At 35.4% G+C, this 25067-nt stretch overlaps 1 protein-coding gene across 6 annotated transcripts in view; it reads left to right on the plus strand.

Moving 5' to 3' along the window:
- The window catches only part of ABCA12 (ATP binding cassette subfamily A member 12), a 193924-nt gene that overhangs the window by 89333 nt on the left and 79524 nt on the right, over window positions 1-25067 (plus strand). For all 6 annotated transcript variants that reach the window (XM_057745989.1, XM_057745991.1, XM_057745988.1 and 3 more), the window contains 10 exons: window positions 7803-8059; window positions 8158-8270; window positions 9496-9620; window positions 11266-11439; window positions 14431-14595; window positions 14890-15100; window positions 16954-17093; window positions 18857-18976; window positions 22570-22660; window positions 24816-24995. In XM_057745989.1, the coding sequence (XP_057601972.1) occupies window positions 7803-8059; window positions 8158-8270; window positions 9496-9620; window positions 11266-11439; window positions 14431-14595; window positions 14890-15100; window positions 16954-17093; window positions 18857-18976; window positions 22570-22660; window positions 24816-24995 (1576 nt within the window). The remainder of the gene's footprint in view (window positions 1-7802; window positions 8060-8157; window positions 8271-9495; window positions 9621-11265; window positions 11440-14430; window positions 14596-14889; window positions 15101-16953; window positions 17094-18856; window positions 18977-22569; window positions 22661-24815; window positions 24996-25067) is intronic.

The raw sequence follows: 25067 nt of genomic DNA on the forward strand, positions 1-25067 counted from the left end.
CCTGTAATTGGTTTCTAATCTCATAGCGTTGGGGTCGGGAAAGGTGCTTGATATGATTTCAATTTTCTTAAATTTACCAAGGCTTGATTTGTGACCCAAAATGTGATCTATCCTGGAGAATGTTCCTTGTGCACTTGAACGTGTAATCTGCTGTTTTGGGATGTAATGTCCTATAGATATCTATTAAATCTAGCTGGTTTATTGTGTCATTTAAAGCTTGTGTTTCGGTATTAATTTTCTGTCTGGATGATCTGTCCATTGGTGTAAGTGGGATGTTAAAGTCCCCCACTATGATTGTGTTCCTGTCGATTTCCTCTTTCATAGTTGTTAGCATTTGCCTTAGGTATTGAGGTGCTCCTATATTGGGTGCATATATATTTATAATAGTTAATTCTTCTTTTTGGATTGATCCCTTGATCTTTATGTAGTGTCCTTTCTTGTCTCTTGTAACATTTTTTATTTTAAAGTCTATTTTATCTGATATGAGTATCACTACTCCAGCTTTCTTTTGATTTCCATTTGCATGGAATATCTTTTTCCATCTCCTCACTTTCCATCTGTATGTGTCCCTAGGTCTGAAGTGGGTCTCTTGGAGACAGCATATATATGGGTCTTGTTGTTGTATCCATTCAGCCAGTCTGTGTTTTTTGGTTGGTGCATTTAGTCCATTTACATTCAAGGTAATTATCGATATGTATGTTCCTATTACCATTTTCTTCACTGTTTTGTTTTTGTTTTTGTAGGTCCTTTTCTTCTCTTATGTTTCCTGCTTAGAGAAGTTCCTTTAGCATTTGTTGTAGGGCTGGTTTGGTGGTGCTGAACTCTCTTAGCTGTTGCTTGTCTGTAAAGCTTTTGATTTCTCCATTGAATCTGAATGAGATCCTGCTCGGTAGAGTATTCTTGGTTATAGCTTCTTCCCTATCATCACTCTAAATATATCATGCCACTCCCTTCTGACTTGCAGAGATTCTGCTGAGAAATCAGCTGTTACCCTTATGGGAGTTCCCTTGTATGTTGTTTGTCATGTTTCCCTTGTTGCTTTTAATAACTTTTCTCTGTCTTTAATTTTTGTCAATTTGACTACTGTATGTCTTGGCATGTTTCTCCTTGGGTTTATCCTGCCTGGGACTCTCTGTGCTTCCTGGACTTAGGTAGCCATTTCCTTTCCCATGTTAGGGAAGTTTTCAGCTATAATCTCTTCCAGTATTTTCTCGGGTCCTTTCTCTCTCTTTCTCCTTCTGGGACCCCTATGATGTGAATGTTGGTGCATTTAACGTTGTCCCAGAGGTCTCCTAGGCTGTCTTCAGTCCTTTTCATTCTTTTTACTTTATTCTTTTCCACATCAGTGAGGATCACCATTCTGTCTTCCAGGTCACTTATTTGCCCTTCTGCCTCAGTTAATCTGCTATTGGTTCCTTCTAGTGTATTTCATTTCAGTTATTGTGTTGCATATCTCTCTTTGTTTGTTCTTTAATTCTTCTAGGTCTCTAGTAAACTTTTCTTGCAACTTTTCGATCTTTGCATGCAGTCTTTTTCAAAGTCCTAGATCATCTTCACCATCATTATTCTGAATTCTTTTTCTTGAAGGGTGCCTATCTCCTCTTCATTTAATTGTTTTTCTGGGGTTTTATCTTGTCCCTTCATCTGGTACAAAGTCTTCTGCCCTTCATTTTCTCTATCTTTCTGTGGCTGTGGTTTTCAGTTCCACAAAACGAAATACTGCTGATACTGCTTGATCCTGCTGTCTGCCCTCTTGTGGAGGAAGGTATCTAGGAGGCTCGTGGGTGCTTCCTGATGGGAGGGACTGATGGTGGGTTGGGCTGGATGGGCAGAACTCGCTAAAACTTTAATCCAATTTGGTGGGTGGAGCTCAGTAAAACTTTAATCTGCTTATCTGCCAATAGGTGGGGCTGTGTTCCCACCTTATTGGTTGTTTCGCCTGAGGCTGTCCAGCACTGGAGCTTACAGGCTCTTTGGTGGAGCTAATGGCAGACTCTGGGAGGGCTCACGCCAATGGGCACTTCCCAGAACCCCTACCAGCAGTGTCCCTGTCTCCTCAGTGAGCCACAGCTGCCCCCCACCTCTGCAGGCAACCCTCCAACACCAGCAGGTAGGTCTGGTTCAGTCTCCTATGGAGTCACTGCTCCTTCTCCCAGGTCCTGGCGAACACACTATTTTTTGTGTGCCCTCCAAGAGTGGAGTCTCTGTTTCTCCCAGTCCTCTGGAGGTCCTGCAATCAAATCCTGCTGGATTTCAAAGTCTGATTCTCTGGGGATTCCTCCACCCGTTGCTGGACCCCCAGGTTGGGAAGCCTGACGTGAGGCTCAGAACCCTGACTTTAGTGGGTGGACTTCTGTGGTATAACTGTTCTCCAGTTTGTGAGTCACCCACCCAGCATTTATGGGATTTGATTTTAATGCGATTGCGCCCCTCCTACCATCTCATTGTGGCTTCTCCTTTGTCTCTGGATGTGGGGTGTCTTTTTTGGTGAGTTCCAGTTTTTTTCTGTCAATGATTGTTCAGCAGTTAGTTGTAATTCCGGTGCTCTTGCAAGAGCACGTCCTCCTACTCTGCCATCTTGATTCGTGTCCTCACATAATTGTATTTTGTTTTTAATCAGTGGGTATCTCTGTCTGGAGTGACCCATAAGAGCCTAATTACAGAATGCAGTATGCGAAGGAATGGCTCCTCATATGGTTGTCTTATTAAGCTATACAATTTGAAAAAACATTAAAAATTTGATTCCTAATTTGAGATGTCCCTAGTTTTTAAAACTATAAAAGTTTATTTCAAAAGCTGATGTTTTAGACTTCACAGTGTACAAAAATCTCATAAGTTGACTCACCTTATTTTTGTTATTATCTTCAGAAGCAGAAACCAATACTGTAAATCATACTGAAATGTATGATATTGAAGAAACGGTGGGGGTGGGGGGGAAGCAACAGAAAAAAATGTTAACTCCAAAGTTTGAATTGCTCGGTGTTTGTCTCTTATTCTTCATTTAGCTCATGCATGCAGTATGCAGGTTATCATGAAATTCACTCTTTTTCTTAAATAACCCTATTAAATTTTGAAAGTAGCTTTCCTGGTAAGAATGGCAGTTTAATTGGATTTATGCTGCCAGGGATAAAGTAAAATTAGAACTGGTTTATTCAGGGCAAGCAGGATGCCTTGCTATATAGTCAACATGTTCTAATTAAGCAGGCATACAAAACATGTGTCCATGTATATTACAAATAAATGTGCTAGTTAGATTACCTACGTTGTAGGCTTAGTCTTCTACATAAATTAAAATTTCTAGTGTACTTAACTTAGCACTGTCTTAGTTTGTGCAAATGAGAAGGAAGTTATGCATTCATCTGGAAAAGTCCTCCAAGGACAAGTTTAAATGTCACTCCTACAATGTTAGAGTATCTCCTTTCTTCCTGTTTCCAAATCAGGATAATGACTTTGTGTGCGTATGATGTTTACCCATTCATTCATTCCATCCATCATCTGTACTCCTATAATGCTGATCTGTTTATTTAAAAGATATAATCTCTAACCCCAGAGTCCTTATAATCAACCCAGTGGAGGAGATGGAAAAGCAGACCAATGATTATAACACAGTGAGATAAGTGTTGTGGTATGTGGGCGGACAGGATTCTAATATGGAGGTGGCGCATCAGCCTCAGATTGCAGAGGATGCAGGTGAAGAGAAGAAATTTGGTGGAGGAGATACTCCCTTCCCTGAGTCTTGCAGGCTGTGTAGGATTAGGTTATAGTCCTATGTTCCAGACATAGAAATGTGCATTGGTAAGAAGACAGAGGTGTCAACCTGAAGGACAGATGTAGGTTACCTGGAGTCGTGTGTCCAGCTGGAGCACAAGGTGCCTATGAGAGAGGCAGGAAAGTGGGCCCAGATCCCCAAGGCCTTTTTGTGCTTAGTCAAGGAGTTTGAATCTGATCCTGAAAATTCTGAATTTGAAGAATGTGAATTCTGCATTCTAGAAAAACATCTCTCTAGGAGAATTATGGAGGACAGATTGGAAGAAAGCCAAGTAGGTGATTTTTTGTAGTAACCTAAGCAAAAAGTGAGGCCCTGCACTATGTCAGTGGCAGAGAATAGGAAAAGAATTTCAAGAGCATTTTAGGAGGTAGGTTGACACAACTTGGCAGCCAGTGAGGTGTGAGGCATAGGGAAGAGGAGTCTCCAATTACAGTGAGATTTCTGGCTTTTGGAATTTACTACTTAGCATTATAGCTCATTTTATGTGTAGGATCTATTTCCCTTACTAGAGTGTAAAATCTGATGAAATTATGCCTTCTGCATCTCTAAAGTCTCACATCTAGCACGTAGTAAGATCTTAAGACATGACTCATGAACAAATGATGGTGTTAAATTAGAGCCCTGGTGATGCAATCGCATTACCTGTGCAATTACTCATTGCAGTTCTCAACTTGCAAAGTAACTGGGCAGCACACGATATACATTTGGAAATGGAAATAATACATTCTCAGTCATTTACACTAATGGTATGGGAATGGAGCTAAGGATAATTTAAAACAGCATCCACATTTTGAGTATACTGCTCCCCTTGTGGGTTATATTATGAAAATGGTTTGAGAAGCCACAGAAGTGGAAATTAACTACAATCCTGTCCCTTAAGTAGAAAATCTATTGCTATTTATAACAAACATGGCTGCTATTTGCAATTGACAGAACCCATTCGTTCCAAGACTACAAGCTCCGTAGGAACCTGGTTAAGTCTGTCGCTTTACTGTGTACCCTCAGCACCTGGCATAGAGTCTGACACATGGAAAATATTCAGTACATATCATTGAAAAAATGAAGACAAACTCCTAGTGTTTTACAAGAGGAGATGCTCTTACTTCCCTGCTTTGTCCTCCCTAGTAATGAGTATCTTGATTGTAACAGTGAGGGCCCACCCTAACTTCTTTATTCATGATATTTCTAAGAAGGTTTAGACCCTCCAAAATGCCAAATGCCTGTCATTCATTGGTGACTTTTTTTTTTTCTGTCCTAGCCCCGAACATTCTACTCTTCTTGAGCTTTCGAGTTTTCTCCTCCCTTCATTGCCTGCTTTCTCCTCTTTTGTCTCTGGTGGGAAGGGTAACTTCCTGATTGTGGAACTACTCATAAAATGAATATTCTCCATATTAAGCAGAAATACAGATAGCACACTATTTATATTGTAATACCTTGCCATTTAAATAGGCATCTTTCCTTACCTGCTAAGAACCTAGACATGTTGCAGTTTCAGCATTTTTATGCATACAATATTTTGATGTCTACGCCATCATGTTACTTATAATTCTGATTCAGATGCAATGGGAACCATAGGAACTAGGGAATTCAATCACAGCTGGACGTGGAGTTAGTTATGGGTCATTGTTCAGGTTTAGGCCTGAGCCCTTACTGTGTATGCCAGGGTTGTGATTCATGAGACTTTGACAAACCTGTAACCTGAACTTGACACATACTTTTAAAAGATAATTATAATTCTCTGAATGTGTGTTGATTACTAATGATCTATGAAGTTTCTAAAAGTTTAATTCATGTCTTGCTTTTAGAAGAAAGTAGTAAATGATGACAAATAGTAAATGACTGTCATGTTGCTCCTTGGCGGATGTGCCTCACAGTACTGACCGCATTATTAAACCTGAATTAAATCCTTATCTCAGAGGACCAATTCTACTTCAGTAGCATGGCTAGATTGCCAGTTTCTCCTTCTGTATTTTTCATCTTATCAAGCCAAGATTGTACTATATGGACTTTTATTGGTTTCTCATATGTGTATGTCAAACCTTTAAAGCTCAGTTAAAAAAATTAATTGGGCTCCCAGTATTCATCTTTTTATTTAAGAAATCACAAAAATAAATGTTACTGGCAGAGAGGTTTGGCTCTATTCATTAGAAGTTTAATCATATCTAGTATTCAGGAAATCAAAGGAAGGAACAAGTGACAAACATATAGTTACATCTGGTGAAGTGATTGGGTTTATTACAGAATGGAAAATTTCTAATAATAATAAGACTAGTAAGTAGAATTTTAATACATATGAAACCATTTTAGGTGGTTCAAAACCAGAAATCCATTATAATATTAAATACAGTGGAAAATAGACCAATGATATTTTACTATCTAAGATGATTGGTGTTTAATTGCTACTGCCCACATGTAGTTACTATAAATCTCTCATCTAAGACACATCATTGTACCTTTTCCATTTGACATATGCAAAGAAATATTCCTGAACATTTTCCTGTATCATAATTCATTTCTGTCAAAATGCAACTTCTGATTGGAAACTGAGCTGCAATGAATGACACATGTATTTGCTACGTAAGATGTTGCTCCAAATTATTTCACTTCTTAAAAGGAATAGCTCTAGGGTTGCTTCCAAGCACAACAGAACTGGCTTTCCCAGAGGCACAACTTTTTCCCCCAGGAAGTATGACTTGGGGATATATCCTCCAAACATACAGAGCATAGTGAACCACAAGGAAGAATATATTTGGGTAGGAAATTAGATTTTTGTTTTCCTCCTTTTTTCTGACTATGGGATATTAGGCCCTTTTAAGCACTCCATAGAACAAAAGTTTCCCTCAATAGGTAAGAGGATAGAAGATAATGTCAATAACGAGGTATATACCCATCCAAATTTTAAAGTGTGTGATTCTTACACTGCAGTTTTAAAAAGTCTGGGGTTTTTTTGGTCAATTAACTTTTTTAAACTTGTGGTAAAATACACATAACATAAAATTACCACCTTAACCATTTTTAACTGTGCAGTTCAGTTGTGTTAAATATACACACATTGTAGAACTCTTTTCCTTGCAAAACTAAAATCCTCTGCTCATTAAACACCTATTTCTCATTCCCCTCTCCCCCTAGTCCCTGGCTTCCATAATTCCACTTTCTGTTGCTATTAATTTGACTATGCTTGATACTTCATATAAGTGGAATCATAAAGTATTTGTCTTTTTATGACTGGCTTATATCACGTAGCATACATCCATAATATGTGAGAGAATCTCCTTCCTTTTTAAGGCTGAATAATATTCCATTACATGTGCATACCACATGGTATTTATCCATTCAACTGTCAATGGACACAGGGTGCTTCCACCTCTTGGCTATGGTTAATAATGCTGCTATGAACATGGGTCTATAGATATCTGTTCAAAACCCATTGGAATTGCTGAGTCATATGTTAATTCTATTTCAAATTTTCTTGAAGACTCACTGCACTATTTTTTATAGTAGCTACATCATTTTACATCCCCACCAACAGTGCACAAGGGTTCTAATTTCTCCATATCGTTACCAACACTTGTTATTTTCTGGTTTTATTTATTTGTTTGTTTGTTTGTATGTTTGCTTGTTTTGATAGTAGTCATCCTAGTGGTTGTGAAGAAAACCTTTTTTGAAGTTCCAAACCAAATCTGCTTTGCTATCTGCCCTTATACGTGATATAAAAAATAAAGTATAAAATTAAAGTATTTGTGATTTAAATGAGATAAAATTAAATTACATCTTTTTAACCTGTGAATCTACAAGATATGACTATAGTTGAGATAGAGGTCTAAAAGGTCCAAAAGTTTTATAAAATTCTTACGAGAACAGTAAACATCAAATAACAGAAAATAGTGCTTTGTGGTAAAACTGTTGCCAAATGCTAACTAAACACATAAGGAAAATTTTTTAGGAAGTGAATCAATTTTGGTTGCTTATTATCAAATACTAAATATTTAGAAAAATAAAACTAATGTGTCCCACTCTTTTCCCCCCTGGAAAGCTGTCTCAACTTCGAAACTTGACCAAACTTCTTTGTGAACCTGAAACTTTCAATTCAATAGAGAAAATGTGCCAGCTCTCCAGTACGGACTTTAGGAGCCTGTGTGAAGAGAGTGCGTTTCACATACAACTCCTCGAAGCAGCAGAGGTTGGCATTGAAATAGCCACCAGCTTACTGTATCAGGACACTATTCTCTCTGAAAAACTGAGGGATTTGCTTTCTGGGGATTCAAGCAAAATTAATTTAGATATGGATCGGTAAGTTTTTCCATTGTCTTCTTCCTTGGTGAAATCCCTTCTCAAATAATTATTGATATGCCTAGTTCACTTTCTTCTCTTCTGCTTTCCTGTTCCAGGTTTCTAGAGGAGGCATTGCAAATGAATTACTTGGAAAATATCACACGGTTAATGCCCACCATAGACGCTGTGCTGCATGTCAATAACAGTGCAGACACCTCTGAAAAACCAGGTGTTTCCCCATTCATATGTTAAATGCTGTCTTCTTAGAATGCTTGTGATTCTCATGCTGCAGTTTAGGAAAGGCTTCTCTGAAGTTCCTAACCAAACCTACTTTGTATCTGCCCTTAGACATGAGACCCCTGAAGCTTTCAAATATGGTTACCTGTCTAAAATAAACACACAGCAAGCCAGCAGAGAATCAAACAGTGAAATTTGATTTCACAGCAAAATGTCTTCAAAAATTTCACTAGTTAGACCATTCACCTTTTATTTCTCCGATATATTAAAATGCATTAGATAGTCGGTTGCAAGAGCAGGGATGAAATTTATTTACTTCCGTGAGAATAATCTGATTTTAAAAATAAAGATGCACTGCTGTCTACAGAAATATTGATTCAGAACCTCCTATTAGTATTCTGAGTATGATGCATCATGCAATACATTTCTCCTTTGCATAATACGTCAGTACTGAAAAGAAAGGCATTCAGAATTTTGGACAACAGGCAGCCACAAAATCGGAAGAGCACTAAGTCCAAAAATAAAGAAAGTGTATTTGCATGAGCGATACTTCATAAAGAAACTGAAAGGCGTTTGCAAAATAGAGATCACAATCTGCTAAAATAAAGCCAAAATATTGTTTGTTATTCATTAAATGACCCAGATATGAAATAATTATAATAACTCTCCTAAAAGAATTTTGAGTTAAGCACATGCTATTTAAAAATTGAAGTAATGCTTGTGAAAACCCTTTATAAGCCGTAAGGTCCTGGGCAAAGTTAAGGAAAAAATGCTCTGTGGCATTATATTTCAGATTTAGCAAACTTTGTCCTAAGCTGACAATATTATATGATCTGAGGTTAAAAAGCATTTTAATTTGTGTGATGTTTTAAATCAAATGGAGAAATATATATTTAGCACACTGTGTGATCAAAGTCTGCTAGGGAACCATATTTTCTTTGAATCAACCTTGCATTGTAGACATCTAAGGAAAATTTGTAATCCAGAGCAATCTGTTACCTTAAGTTAATGATATCATAATAGGAATAAGTCTAAATCAGACAGAAATAGATCCTAAAGATGCAGAGTTTGCCAAGACTGAGAGATATCTGTTCCTGACACAAGGCTTATATGTTGAATATATGTTTTAGTCTAGAAGGTTTCTCTGTGTTAGAATGACTAAAAAGAATTACATTGCAACCCACATGTGAGTTTTGTTTTGTTTTGTTTTCTTGTAGGTCAGTTAATAGAAATGTTTAAAAATGTTGAAGAGCTGAAAGAAGAGCTGAGGAGAACAACAGGATTGTCCAATAGGAGTATCGACGATTTGCTGGCCATTCCCATCCCTGACAACAGAGCTGAGGTGGGGTGATATGTTTGCACTTACATCCAGTTTTTTAAAAGTTTAAATACCATTTGGTATTTGTTGAGCACTTATGAGTAAAACACTGAGAAGCTGCATGCACATCTGGTGAATTTTCCATACAAATGATAAAGTTCGAGGCCTAATTCTTAAGTGAAAATAGAAGAAAAATCCTTGAGCAAGAACATTATCACTGTCTGTTCCTTTCCCTCTACTTTTCCTTCCCCTTCCTTTGCCTCCTTTGTCTTCTCATTTTCTTTACCCCAAATGCTTTTCTTAAATAAATGGTGCCATCAGTGATTCTTTATATTCACTGTCACAATCACATTATCTGAGGAAAATTTTCACATTCTTTTATGATGATATCCGAGTCAAGTTCAGTAATCTAATTGGGGGAGAAAAAGTAGACCATTTACAATTTGTTGAAACTAAGATAAAAATGAACTTGTTTTTATTTTTTAAAAGCCCCAAGACAAGACAGAGTAATGAAATAGATATGGTTGAGGGAACTCTGGGTAGGTTTGTAGGTATAGTAAACATTTTTTGCTGTGGAAATGAGTAATGTCATTTCCTCATAGGCCGATAATAGGGTTTTCCACTTGAAATGTTTTATCTTTTATCCCATTTCCAAGTTCATTGTCTGGAAGTGTCATAGAAATTTTCCAAAAGAACTGCAGAGCTTAAGACCTCATCACTGAAAACTTTGGTGTGACAGAGTGTGTTATTTCTAAACACAACCCAGTTATTCTCCAATATGGGATAAAGTTTTTTAAAAGCCTTTAAGGCTGACTTCGGAATATTTATGTTTAGTTGTGTCATTGTAATTGGTTCTCCCAAATAAAAATTAAAAATTACCTTCATTCTTCTTCCTCTTGTTCTAGCAATTAATATTTCTTTACCTTTCCCCTTTGGTTTCACCTTTCACTCATATAATCCTAAAATCTAATTTCAGCTATCACGTTTTTGACCTCTGAAGAGCAGATTCGTTTTAGTAAATAAAAGCAGGTAAACAGCATACATTCTTGTTACTTTAAAAAGGAAAGAGAAAAAAGTTTCTATAGTCTTGAATTTCATAAACTTTTTCTTTATTTCAACTCGGTGGCAATAGAGTTGACGTCTTATGTCCCATAGTCACACCTCACTGTTCACACAAGCATTACTGTCTAGGATCGTTGATTCATATTATTGTGTGATTCTGGGCTTTTATTCTTCACCTTTCATCCCTGGACCTCAAAGTTTATTGTACAAGATTATAACTTCAAATGATTATATAAATGAAATGCAATTTGAATAAAGTAAGAGCAAAATTTTAAAAGGAGGAAGAGTCTTAAACTAGTAATTTTCCCAAACTTAATCCAAACCAATTTTGTTTCTTGGTATCATCATTCACCCGGTCATTCAAACAAGAAATCTGGGAATCATTATGGATTTCTTCTGTCTCTTATTTCTTAAGCTTTCCAGTGAACTGTGGACTCTTTATAGGTTTATTGTTAGTAATTAGTGCTTTAAACAAAAAATTATTTGATTTTGAGAATAATTTGTCTTATTTTTAAATGAAATCTAGAAGTATAAGAAAACCTCTCAAAATGGACAGGTGGCTTCAAAGGACTCGCAGCTAAAATATTTTTCTTCCTCCAACTTGCAGATTATTTCTCGTGTGTTCTGGCTGCATTCTTGTGATGCTAATGTGACCAATCCCAAATTGGAAGAGGCAGTGAAGGAATTCTGCAGCATGCCTCTTTCAGAGAGATCCCGTCTGTCTTACCTCATTGGACTCACGCTTCTGCACTACTTAGACATTTACAACTTTACATACAAGGCAAGTTACTCTTTATGAAATAATTTAATATAAAAAGGAATGTGATACATTTATACAGCTTTTGGCATTACAGCTTTATCTTAGAGCTAAGTTCGACCTCAGAGATCGTATATTATAAATTTGCATATTTAATAGATAAGGAAGTTAATGTTGTGGCCTTATTAACTCTCAATCTGTATATCCAAGACCCAGAAATAAATTTAATATACACTTACTAGAGTGTGAAATACAAATGTTATAATAACTTTTTTTTAAGTGAAGAAGCATTAATTTGGTAACGTAAAAATAAAGGTTAGAACAAAGGGTTGGTTTTTTTTTTTCAAGTAAAAATTTGTTTGGGTATTTAAAAAACATTTTTTGTGTTTCCTTCATCAAATTTAGATAGAGGCTACATTATTTATCCGTAGAACAAAACAAATGGTCGCTATTAGACCTGTAAAGTCAGCAGTAACTCCATCTTGCAATAAATAGATGCTTTATAAGTACTTAGTGAATAAAAAACTGAAAGAAAAATATAAACATAGGAAAACTTAAACACCCATATTCACCCAAATCTATACTAGGTCAAACTTATTTACATGTTCTTGAAAACACTGAAAAAAAATTTCTCTTTAAAGTAAGAAAAACCAGAGGCAGCATGGCCGACTTACGTTGTTGGAACACTGTAGCAAAGGGGATGAAGACATTTTAGGACGAGTTATAAATAATCCTGTTCCAGGTGGTCATTACCCCACACTTACATTCTGCAGTGTCCTCCTAACTGGCCTCCCTTGCCCCCACACGTTTCCCCACCGCTCCAACCACACCCCACCACTCCCTAAGCAGCAAGAGTGATCCTTTTAAAACTTAAATCATATTATGTCACTCCTGTGCTCAATACCTTCCCAAGTAGCTCCTCATTTTTTTCCAGCTAAACCTCAAATCCTGCAGGGGCCCCAGGGCCTGCACAACTGCTCAGTTGTTTCTAAAATCCCATTTTCTATGTGGCTACTCCTTGGGCGCTGGGCTGCTGCTTGGGACCACTCCAGGACTGGCCTTTCACCTCATTTGCAACACTATGTGTCTTTACTCAACCTTGACTTTCTCAATAAGATACCCTGGTGGTCCTGTTTAAAATGCAGCCAACCTCATCTATAGCACTCTCAAACCTCCTTTCCTTGCTCTGTTTTCTATTACACTTCCAGTATAACATGTATGTTATTTAATATTCACTTTTGTTATTTTCTGTCTACCTCTGTTTGGATATAAGCTCCACAAGGGCCTCTTTGTTCACTGAAACATTTCAAATGCCAAGAACAGTGCCTGGTCCATAGAAGAACTTAGCAAATACCCATTAACTAAACAAATAGTTATTTTGCATAACTTAAGATACATATAAATTTAAATTACTAATTTTTGTCTAAAATTTTAATCCTTATCTTATAATGTCTCTGCAGAGCATATATCAAACCAACTATTTCCTGTTGAGTATGGAAAATAAGTATGTTCATTTTACAAGCAGAAGACCATTCCTAATTCTTTCAGCTATTGCAAATAAAAATAATGAAAATTTCTCATCATTAGTAATTTATTTCAAATCAATGTAGGAATGCCTAGAATTTTGGCAGAACTGGAAGAAAAATTAAAATGTTGAATCTGATTTAGAAAAATCTGATTGCAGTTAATAACTGTGTTGTTGAGACAGCTCTGTCTTTGTGATATTTCTCCAACTGAATCTTGTGCTCATATAGTGGTCTTTGACTCCCTTGGACACGCCAAGAGCTTGCCCTCTTCATGAACCTCACAAATCTTTCCCCTCTGTCTATTACCGTCCTCTCCTTTTTCCTCTTGTGTTTTGTTCTTTCTCTCCTTTGGGGTGTCATCTTGGAAAGACTTCTTTTGATTTCTTAGCTAAACTTCCTGCCTCCTCATATTCCCCAGCCTTTTGTTCATTGACTTGTTTCATATCTGTTCCTCCTATTATCACAAAACTCCCTGAGTGGAAGGATGATGCCAGTTTGTGAACCACTATACCCATCACCTCGTTCGTACCCATCACCTCACCCAGTGCTGGGAACATAACAGGCACTCACTTCATGTTTGTTGAATAAATGAGTGAATGAGAAAATAAAATTTAAATTTAAATTTAAAAAATATTTTCAGGGTTTCTTCCTGCAATAGAAATGCATTATAGGATTATGATCAAGCCTGATAAACCACGTGAGCTTTTTGACAGAGCTTTTCTGATTTTAAAGAGCACATTATAAGATTTTTGAATAATAGTACACACGAAGAATTATGTAATTAACATTTGCCTTTCTGACTTTCAAAATCATTTATTTTTAGCAAATTTATTGAGGTACAATTTATATATTACAAAATTGATTGATTTTAAGTGTACGATTTAATGGATTTTTTAGCAAATTATGGAATTGTGCAACTGTTACCACAATCTGACTTCATAACATTTCTGTCAACCTAAAATGTGTCCATTTACAGTCAGTTCTCATGCTGACCTCTAGCACAGGCACCCTGTAGCCTATTTTCCGTCTCTATGAATTTGCCTTTTTTAGACATTTTATTTAAATTGCATCATATAATATGTGGTCTTTGTGTCTAGCTTTTTAAACTTAGTATAATGTTTTGAGTTTCATACATGTTGTAACATGTCAGTATGTAATTTCTTTCTTTTGCCAAAGAGTATTCCAATCTAAGGATATACATTTTTTTACCCATTCATCTGGATTGTTTCCACTTGTTGACTGTTGTAAGTAATGCTGCTAGAGACATTCCCATACACATCTTTGTGTGGACATATTTTTTCATTTCTCATGGGTAGTTACCTAGGAATCAAATTGCTGGTCATATGGTAAATTTATGTTTAACTATTCAATAAACTTCCAAAATATTTTCCAAAGTAACTATACCTTTTGATATTTTCACCAACAGCGTGTGAGGGTCCCAGTTTCTCCATAAAAATCATTGCTTTTTTTTTTTTTTTGTTCCTGTCAGGTGTTTTTCCCTAAGGAAAATCAGAAGCCAGTAGAAAAGATGATAGAACTCTTCATAAGACTAAAGGAGAGTCTCAGTCAGATGGCTTCTGGCACACGACCACTGCTAGACAAAATGAGATCCCTGAAACAAATGCACCTGCCCAGAAGTTTTCCATTAACACAGGTAGAAAAGTCACCCAGTAATGTTCTTGCTGGAAAATTCCTTTTGTCATCTTAACTTTTATTTGAGATTACTTTAATATATTCAGCTACAAATATAGGAAATTGACAAAAATCACTTACAGAAAAACTCTTCTACTCTGGCAAAAGTTTTTGCCGCTTAAATTGGAGAAGTTTAGAATTCTGCATTTACATTTGGGATACATGTTTTAAGCATTATCAGGTTTTCTTCTATATTGTTTTCAGTAGCATTTATAGCTCATATGATGTTAATAAATGATGTATTTTTATCTCACAGGCAATGTACAGAAACAACCGGAAAAACACTCCCCAAGGATCATTTAGTACCATTTCCCAAGCACTGTGCTCCCAAGGAATTACCACTGAATATTTAGTTGCCATGCTGCCCTCTTCTCAGAGGCAGGGAGGCAACCACCCCAAGGATTTTTTGACCCATAAATTAAGTAAAGAACAAATTGCTGCAAAATACAGAATTCCCTTACATGCCAGTGAGTATACTTCAAGATCAGCATGGTAATGTCATCTCCTAACAACGTTGTCTACTGAATCTTAGACCTTTTTAAAAATTGGCTGTATTCCCCCGTATTGTACAAGATAACTTTATAGCTCATTTTATACACAATAGTTTGTGCCTCTTAGTCCCCTACCCCATCCTGTCCTTCCCTCCTTCCCTTTCCCCACTGGTAACCACTAGTTTGTTTCCTATATTTTCTATATCTGTGAGACTGTTTCTTTTTTGTTATAGTCACTACTTTGTTGTATTTTTTAGATTCCACGTATAAGTGATATACAGTGTTTGTCTTTGTCTAACTTATTTCACTTAGCGTAATGCCCTCCGAGTCCATCTGTGTTGTTGCAAATAGCAAAATTTCATTCTTTTTTATGACTGAGTAATATTCCATGGTGTGTTTGTATGTATATATGTATGTATATATATATACACACACACCACATCTTATTTATCCATTCATCCATTGATAGACACTGAGGTTGCTTCCTTATCTTGGCAAATGTAATAATGCTGTTGCGAACATTGGGGTGCATGAATCTTTTCTAATTAGTGTTTTTTGTTTTTTTCGGATATATATCCAGTAGTGGAAGTGCTGAGTCATATGGTAGTTTTATTTTTGGTTTTCTTGAGAAATACTCTATACTGTTTTCCACAGTGGTTGTATCAATTTACATTCCCACAGTGTATGAGGGTTTCCTTTACTCCACGTCCTCACCGACATTTGTTATCTGTGTTCTTTTTGATGGTGGCCATTCTGACAGATGTGAGGTGACGTCTCATTGTGGTTTTGATTTGCATTTCCCTGATCATTAGCAATGCTGAGGATCTTTTCATGTGCTTGTTGGCCATCTGCATTTCCTCTTTGGAAAAAATGACTATTCAGGTCTTCTCCGCATTTTTTAATCAGGTTGTTTGTTTCTTTTTAATGTTGAGTTGTAATCTTAACCTTTTATAATAAATGAGGCATTAGTTTTCCCCAAGAAAACCCTCATACAGCAACCACACATCAGGCATGTTCTGCGTATCAACTCACTCACTCTTCACCTACCTATAAGGTAGGTGCTACTATAGCTGCATCTTAGTAAGGCACAAAGCGATTGTGTAACCTGGCCACTGTCGCCCAACATGAAAATATCAGAGCTATGATTTGAACCCAGGCAGTCTGCCACAAAGTCTATCATCTTAACCCCTGCACCTTGCCAGTAAATGATACAACAGCATGCCTTAAATCTGCTCAGGTCAATATTTTTTCTTAATTTTTTAGAATTGGAAATTTGTATGACACATAGGAGAACTTCATGACTCTAGCAGAACTATAAACATTCAGTGGCACATTGAAGCTGTTTACTTGGTCTGTAAGCTTTGAGATGCAAAATATGATCGGCTGAGCTTTTCCAAACAATACAGGGACATTTAGTATAGCAATTGGATTGACACATTTATAAATCTTTTTATTCATTCAACAAACATTAATGGATGGCTCTTATGTATCTTGTACAACAGCAAATTTCCGCATATTTTTAAAAATTAAGTGCTGGTGAGGAAGATCTGTTGGAAGACATTCTCAAATGTGGTTTTCAACCTTTCTAACTCTTCTTGGCAAAATGCCATCACTTATTATGCACTTGCTTATTGGATTAAATTTTCATACCTAAAGAAGTTTTGTTACTATGCTTTCTTACCTTGACACCAGATGCCTCACATTTGTTAATAGCAAAGGAAGTATAAGGCATGTATTTTGGGGTGCTATAACAATAATCTTTGTCAATTTACCAGGAATAGATTTTAAATGCATATATTAAATGGACGTTTTACACTTTTTCTTTTCAGCACCATTTTGCTTTTCCCTTTATAAAGACATCATTAATATGCCTGCTGGACCTGTGATTTGGGCTTTCTTGAAACCCATGCTGTTGGGAAAGATTCTGTATGCACCATATACCCCCGTCACAAAGGCAATAATGGAAAAGGTTTGACCATTATCACTCAAAGTTTCTATCTTGAGTATTAAGACGATTTTTAAAGTAGTCAGCTTCCAAATTTACTTTAGCTGGCTCAGATTTCTTTATAACCTACATACTATTACCTTTGGCTTTCTGAAACTCTTAACAGTTCTCAGCTTCTGCCCTGTATATGTGTAAACAATGTAGATTGGGTAGTAGCTCCTTGAAGAGAAATGAACCTGTTGACACTTGAGAATGAGGTTAATTGAAGCAAGAATTCAGATTTTTCAATTTATCTCCAAAAGCAGAAAATTTTTTTACAACTGGCATCTAACTTTCAGAGTATGTAAAAATAATTGCACTAGAAAAAATATTGGGCATTGTGTAACTAGTTTGAACAAAAATAATTGCTAAATTATAGATTATTGGCTTTGTATTTGGTTATACAATTTAACATTTTATAATATACAGAAGATAGATGCTGAGAAAAACATCATTAATATTAACCATACTTATCACCTACCTAATATAACCATAACAGCATTTCTCTCTCACTGTTAAAGCTGGCTTTAGTGATTTGAATGATAAATTTCATGCTTTTAAAACGACAGAGTGAAAGTGAAAAAAAAAAATCTGCTTTACCATTACTTGGTCATTAAACTATAGTTTATATAAATACAAATTATTTTTAGGTCTATATAAAAGTACACATGAGGTCATCACTGATTTCTAGAATGGTCTTTGTTTTTACTGTTGGTGTTTTAACACCTTATTTGCTTTATTGACTACACCTTGTACCTAATTTTGCATAAATGAAGTCAGTAAGTGCTTACTTTCTAAACTGCAGTCTTTTTTTTTCTTTTCTTTTTGCTTGACTCTCAACTCATTTTCTCCCTGCTAGATCCTGTTCTTCCTTTCATGTAAACTAATGAAGGCTAGCATTCAAGGAAGTGGCTTTCTATAATTTATGTACAGTCCTCTAACCCTTTATGTATTATTATACCGTATGCACATTCATATGCAGAATGGTCATTGTTTGCATTATTAAAATAAGGTTTCATTATAATATTTTTCTACATATTACTTTAGTCACATAGCAATACCTTGTGGAAATTCTTCCAATTCAATAAATATAGTTTATTCATTCTTTTTGAAGATTGCAAATTTTTTCATACCACAGAATTGACTCAGCCAATCCTCGATTGTTGTACATTCTTTTTGTTTCTAGTGTTTGCTTTTAGTTTTTTGCTCATGTAAGCAATGTGACAACAAATACTTTTGTGCATATGACTTTATACAGTGGTATTTTTATTTCACTGAGGTGACTGTTCAAGATTGAGGGATTGAAGAATATTGTATTCTATTTTAATGACTGTTTGTCAGAGTGCTTTCCAAAAAAAAGCTGTACATATCTCTTCCTACCAGCAATACGTGAAAGTATGCTTCTTCTATCCTTGAACTAGAATGTTTCTTCAGTAGTAAAGTGTACCATTGGTAAAAATGGGTAACTTGTGAGAATTCCAGAAGATATACTTTTCTTTTGGCTGTAAATTTTCTGTGAACTTGTAATAAATCCTTAAATTTTCCAGAATTTTTATAAGCGATCTTGACCCTATGAAAGCTGACACTTAAAAACTTTTGACCATGTGGGAAATTTCTGACCATGTTTTACTAACTCTACTTTTTAGAATTGTTTCTTAAAGTTATGTAACAAAACAACCTTAAGATACCTTTTTGAAATATAGGAAAATATTAATGGACAGATTTATTTCTGTTTCTTTGCCTTTAAGTCTAATGCAACTCTGAGGCAGCTGGCAGATTTAAGAGAAAAATCTCAAGAGTGGATGGATAAGTCACCACTTTTCATGAATTCCTTCCACCTGTTAAACCAGACGATTCCAATGCTCCAGGTAGGAGATGGTTCTGTCATTCACTTTTGTACGAATTATAATTCTTTGAGATTTTAATCACCTTTGTTATGGGAATGGGCAGATAGTAACTTAGAATCCATATTCAACAGAGTAAAATTGCCTCTCCTCCAGGGAGCAGGTCTGAGACAGGATAACAGATCTGTCACTCATGTTTGTAACCATCCTCACCTCATACCACAGTTTCTCTGAATTACATACAGGGATTTACATTACATAAATCATTTTACCAGTTGATCCTGAGACATAACTAGTGATGTAAATCTATTTTGAAAAATAAAATGCAATAAAAACTACTTAAAATATGCTTATTTTATTTCTCTAAATTATGTTTTGCTATTTTAACTGAACCAGAATTCCTAAAATACTAATATTCTGAAAAAGAATGTTAAATTTGGGGAGTTCTTTGGTTGAAACATTTGACACTCTAGTTTAGGTTAAAGATTTGACAATGCAACTCAAATCCAACACACACTAGTTGAAAAGTATAATCTGCAATTCTCATAAAAGATGCAGGGTTTTCTGAAGAGCATGCAAGTAACGTGAAGAGTGTTCCAGTCACAAAGAGAGCTATTGGCAGATAAACATTAAGCAGCAGGGTTAAACCCATTATCAACTGGAGAAGAGAAAATTTTCAGGAATGGTGACAACTTGGGAATTTCAAGAGAGTATGGCTTGCATATTCAAAAAAGTGAGAGAGGCCCTTGGAAAACTGATGGAGCCTTAGAAGATTTTTGCAACCACAACAAAAATGCCCTTCTTTATAATCGTGCTCAAGAAGTTAAATGTTGAACAAAGAATTTGTGTCATACGACTTCGTTAGAAAAGTTTTACCCAAAAGATGCTTTACTCAGTCTTTGTTCTAACAATTAGTGCATAGTTACAATCACAACCTGAATTTTATTATAAATAATAAAATTAATTTCTAAAATAGATATTTAACACAATTAATATAAAATAAACTTTTCATCAAACATCTTCCCCACAAGTTACTATTAAATTTAGTTCTAATTTTAAGCATGTCCACTTTTTAAAATATCCTACTTTTCTCTGATCTTAAGCACATTACTATCTCAATTAAATCTCAGGGTCCTCCCCCCCAGTTTTATTGAGAAATAATTAACATACATCACTGTAGAAGTTTAAGGTGTATAGCATGATGGTTTGATATACATATATATATTATGAAATGACTACCATAGCAGGTTTAGTTAACATCCATCATCTCATATAGACACAATAAAAAGAAAGGAAAAAAAAATTTTTCTCCTTGTGATGAAAATTCTTAGGAGCTACTCTTTTAACAACTTTCCTATATGTCGTACAGCAGTGTTAACTATAGATATCACGTTGTAGATTACAACCCTAGTACATGTTTATCTTATAACTAGAAGTTTCTACCTTTTTACCACCTTTATCCAAGTCCCCGCCTCTCCACCCCCACCTCTGGTAATCACAAACGTATATTTTAAGTGGCCTTTTTTAGTGAATCTCAGATAACAAAGGCTACAATGGACTTTATTGACACATGTATTTTCCTCAGTGGAAAATTGCTCTTTTCTCCTAAACCTTTTTTCCTGTGAACAGATAAAAATCCTACGCATGTTATTTCATTAAGGAAAGTTTTGTTGGCTAAATCAGTGAATTAACAAAGGACATGATCTATGCATAGTAGTTCCAAAGTACAGTAATTTGCTAAGAAGATATTCTATAACCATGTCCATAAAGGGATCATCATCTAATGGGAGTATCTTTATTCTGTTCTAGACCAAAATAAGTTGTTATTCTCAACTATTGAGGAAAACTTATTTCTGAAAATGTGTACAGAATTTGAATCTTCAGGCTTTTAGCACATGACCTGGCTTTGCTATTGTGAGCTCTTAGGCAATGACTTAAAATACTTGCTATAGTTTATGAAACTAAAATGGGTCCATTGATAACCACTTTATGGACTTGTGAAGATCACATGTGTGAAAGCATTTGAAAATAATATTATATATCATAGACAGGATTGATTGTAAAGGGGTGATAAGAGAATGGAAATAGAGTTTTTTAGATCATCTCTGAATTGCAGGTAACTCAGTGCTTTTCTTATTAGTAATGCTCTGATTCAGATTTTCCACACTGCGCAAATTAATTCCTGGTAAATAGTTAGATTTTGAAGAACTTGGGTTATCACAGTGTGTAGCTGTGTGATAGACATCTGTCTTCATGCTACCAACTACTCTTAGACTCCTCAGCATCTATAGATTTAACAAATTAATTCTGTTATATATATGCTTTATTAATACATATTGTTCATTTTTTAAGCTTTTTTATTGGAGTATAATTGCTTTACACTGTTGTGCCAGTTTCTGCTGTACAACAAAGTGAATCAAGAGTTGCGGGAGGGAGGGGATATGGGGATATATGTATAAATACATATTATTCTTAATCATTTATCTGCATGATAACCAAACAAGATATTGGTAAGAAGGACAGAATAATAAGTAGTACTGAACTGTCCTCTAAGGGGAAAACAACTTAAGCCTAGCTCGCATAAAAACTAGGCCATGAATTTACACACAAGATGAATAAACATTTCTTTAATCAAGTTGAAGTCTCTCTCTTCAACTTTCATTTTGGCCCTTATTAATTGTACGTACTTAGAGAAATTTACATGACTTTTTGGGCCCTAGCCTTGTCATCTATTAACTGGGGATAATAATAGTACTTACCTCTAGGTATTATTGAGAAATAAGTGAGAAAATCAAGGTAAACTCTATTATACAGTGCCCAGCACATAGTAAGATCTCAATGAGTATTACCTAGTAACAATTACTAGGTAAATGGAACAACTACTAGGTTGGTGATAGAAGTTAAGTCTCCTAATTTGGAAGATAGCTACAAAAACCTTTGTATTTTTAAATCACTTTTTTTTAAAATTGTAAGTCTTTCCATGAGTATGGAGTAATTTAAAATATTATCATTAGTTTATTTTTCCATGTTCATATAGCTGCACTTATAATAGTATAAAACAATACCATAATGATTTACATTTGACTAACCTGATTAGATACTACTTTATAGAAAATAACCTGAAGCTGGAAAAGGATGAGTGCTTGCTGAAAGCCTCAGAGCTAGGAAGTAGTAGGACTAGGATACAAATCAGTTGTGATATCAAATACCACAGACATCACAGTTTTTTTAAGTTGCTTTTGTTTGAACAAAGTTCAGCCACGAACCATCAAAATTGTGTATAACATATGTTAAAAACAAATGATTTAGTAGCTATGGGGGAAAAGTCTGTTCAATTAAATATGATTTCCTAATGTTGTTAATTATGGTCATACCTGGCCACTTCAGCACGGTGACCAATTTATGTCTATGAAGAAGCAAAAAGCCAGCCTTTCAAGTCATTGCCAGCCACACACCTTCTGTTTCTTTCTCAAAGATTTGTATGGGAGCCTTTGCAAGATGGTGCATTGAAAATGCCCAATAGTGGTACCTCATTTCACTGTGGTGTTATTAAAGAGGTGATGATTAAACATGTTTTCTTCTTGTATTGAAACTGATTCCCTATTATTATTTGTTAGAATACACTAAGAAACCCCTTTGTGCAAGTTTTTGTAAAATTCTCCGTGGGACTTGATGCAGTTGAACTATTGAAACAGATAGACGAACTCGGTGAGTCCAGATTCACAAAACCTTTATTTACTAGTCATGTCAGAAATGTGAAAAATATTGTCCCATATAAGATCTTCTTTTCCTTTTCTTCTGTATTTGGTTTCTATCTAGTTATCCTAAGAAAAGTAAAATCCTGGGTATATCTATCTGTCTTCTTCCTAGTTAGTTGTACAGTTACAAATAGTAATGATTATTTGGATACCCAGTGCCTGTAGTTAGTTTCAATAATTATAACTCAATATATTCTAAGTGCAGCTTTTCCTTCAATCACAGGTAGGTTGCTACAGGAGGATGCTTTTTTGGGGTAACTTGATAAAAAGCAAGTCTTTAAGGACAAAATAAAATGAAATGGTTTATTTCTGGCTACATTTATAATTTTATCTCCACTGACCTTAGTATCACTTTGACTAACTCAGAATGTAACCAGAAGAGGTTATAGAGTTAGCAAAAGCAAAACAAAAGCAATGCAGAGACTCGAAAGAAAATAAACTTAAATCACTATTCAAGATCGGCTCCTCCTCTTGTGATCATTTAAAAGGAACAGGCAGAAGAGGATCAAAGATAGCTGCCTGAACTTATGCATTCCCTCTGCCGCATCCCCACCTTCAACCTAAGGGATGCAAGACATCTAATTCAGTCTGTGTCTGATTCCCTGTTGCTATGCAACCATGGGTAAGAGGAAGGGATTGAAAGCATCAGAATTTGACAGCAGTAGAGCAAATGCCCCTCCTCCGCCCCAGCACTACTGGGACTTAAGTGATTTTGGTTGTAAACTAGTGGGGAGGAATTATGCCTACATTTATATTGTGTATTATTGTATGTATTGTATGATAGTCAGCCCTGTTTGTTTAAAGAAAGATATTAGTGATTGATTTTCTAAAAGTATCACTTGGGTAAGGAAACATTTGATCAAAATATCAGGGATAAACTACAAAGTTCTTATATATATATATTTTTTATTTCTAACTTTAGATATAGGAGATGAGTTTTAGAATTTAAAAAGAAAGTTAAAATGACTATAGCAGTGAGAATTCCTGTTTGTATAATTGTATATTTAACTCAGGATCAAAGAGGTTTTATAGTTCAGATTGAGGGGCATTGACTCTTCAGAGCTCTTGCATCCCATCTACCAGCATTTCTGAAGAATCCTTTGCTGTTGTGTTGACCTCCAGTGGCCGCTGGAGGCCACTGTTGAAGCACAATTTTACCCCTCCCCCACCAATGTCTGTATTGAGCAAAACATTTCATTTTAAATTCTAATGAGAGGTTCATTTAAGAAGTTGCCCTCTGTGAGAAATTTAGTCTTCTACTGGACGATGGTAGAGACATATTTGGGTTGTATGAAGAGGGATTTATGATATTCACAGCTTTGTCGGTATTCATGATGATCAAGTCAGTGAAAATTTAATTGGCCAAGTGATTTATTAACTTGCAATTTTATATTTACCCTTGGTCTCAGTTAATTTCCTCATAAGGAATCATGAAATTGAAGAGCAATTAAATCCTCTTTCTTCCAGAGTAATTACATGAAATGCAGTCTTGATCATTTTATCTAGGTGATACAGATATGAATAGAGATAACTCACATAAGGTTTTAAATCAAATAATATTGGAAAGTTGTAACTATGTGGCATAGATTGTCACCTGAGAAATGATTCTGTATCACAGCTTATTGAATGATATTATTTATTTGTTCTACACACTCTGCATAGACTTTCCTTGCTTAAACTCTTAAATCCACATTCCCCAAACAAAGCAAGTGTTTCGGTTTATTCAAACCTTTCACCACCTCTACTTTATAGTTTTCTTCCTAACTAATACAGATATATTTTTTTAATTATTCACCTTTAGTCTTTGGTTAATTAAATTGTAGCAGAATATACTTTTGAATTAGTTTGTAGCATGCTTTGTACTTGGGTTTGTGTATCTATCTAGTTCAACATTCTCCTCAATTAACATTTGCACAACTGGCTACATTTTCCCAGATATAGAGTACTAGGTATTTTTAGAGTAAATTCTACAAGTTCCTAGTATTTATAATCTAGTTTAAGGTTTAATCCTTACCAAAGCAATAGTATTTTGTCCTGTTACTACTAGAAACATTATAATACAACATTATAATATGCTTTGTGTCTGCTTTTTTTTTCTTCTTTAGATACTCTAAGGCTGAAATTAGAGAACGGCATTGACCTCATTGATCATCTTAACACACTGTCTTCCCTGACAGTAAATATTTCTTCCTGTGTTTTATATGACCGTATTCAGGCAGCAGAAAGCATAGAGGAAATGGAAAGAGAGGCTAAAAGACTCTACAAGAGCAATGAACTCTTTGGAAGTAAGTGTGATTCTACTAGAATTTGAGCTTCTCTTTGTACTAAAATTGGCCAAATTCTTCCCTCACTTCTTT

This window comes from Hippopotamus amphibius, chromosome 8 (genome assembly GCF_030028045.1).
Source record: "Hippopotamus amphibius kiboko isolate mHipAmp2 chromosome 8, mHipAmp2.hap2, whole genome shotgun sequence".
Taxonomy (NCBI): domain Eukaryota; kingdom Metazoa; phylum Chordata; class Mammalia; order Artiodactyla; family Hippopotamidae; genus Hippopotamus; species Hippopotamus amphibius.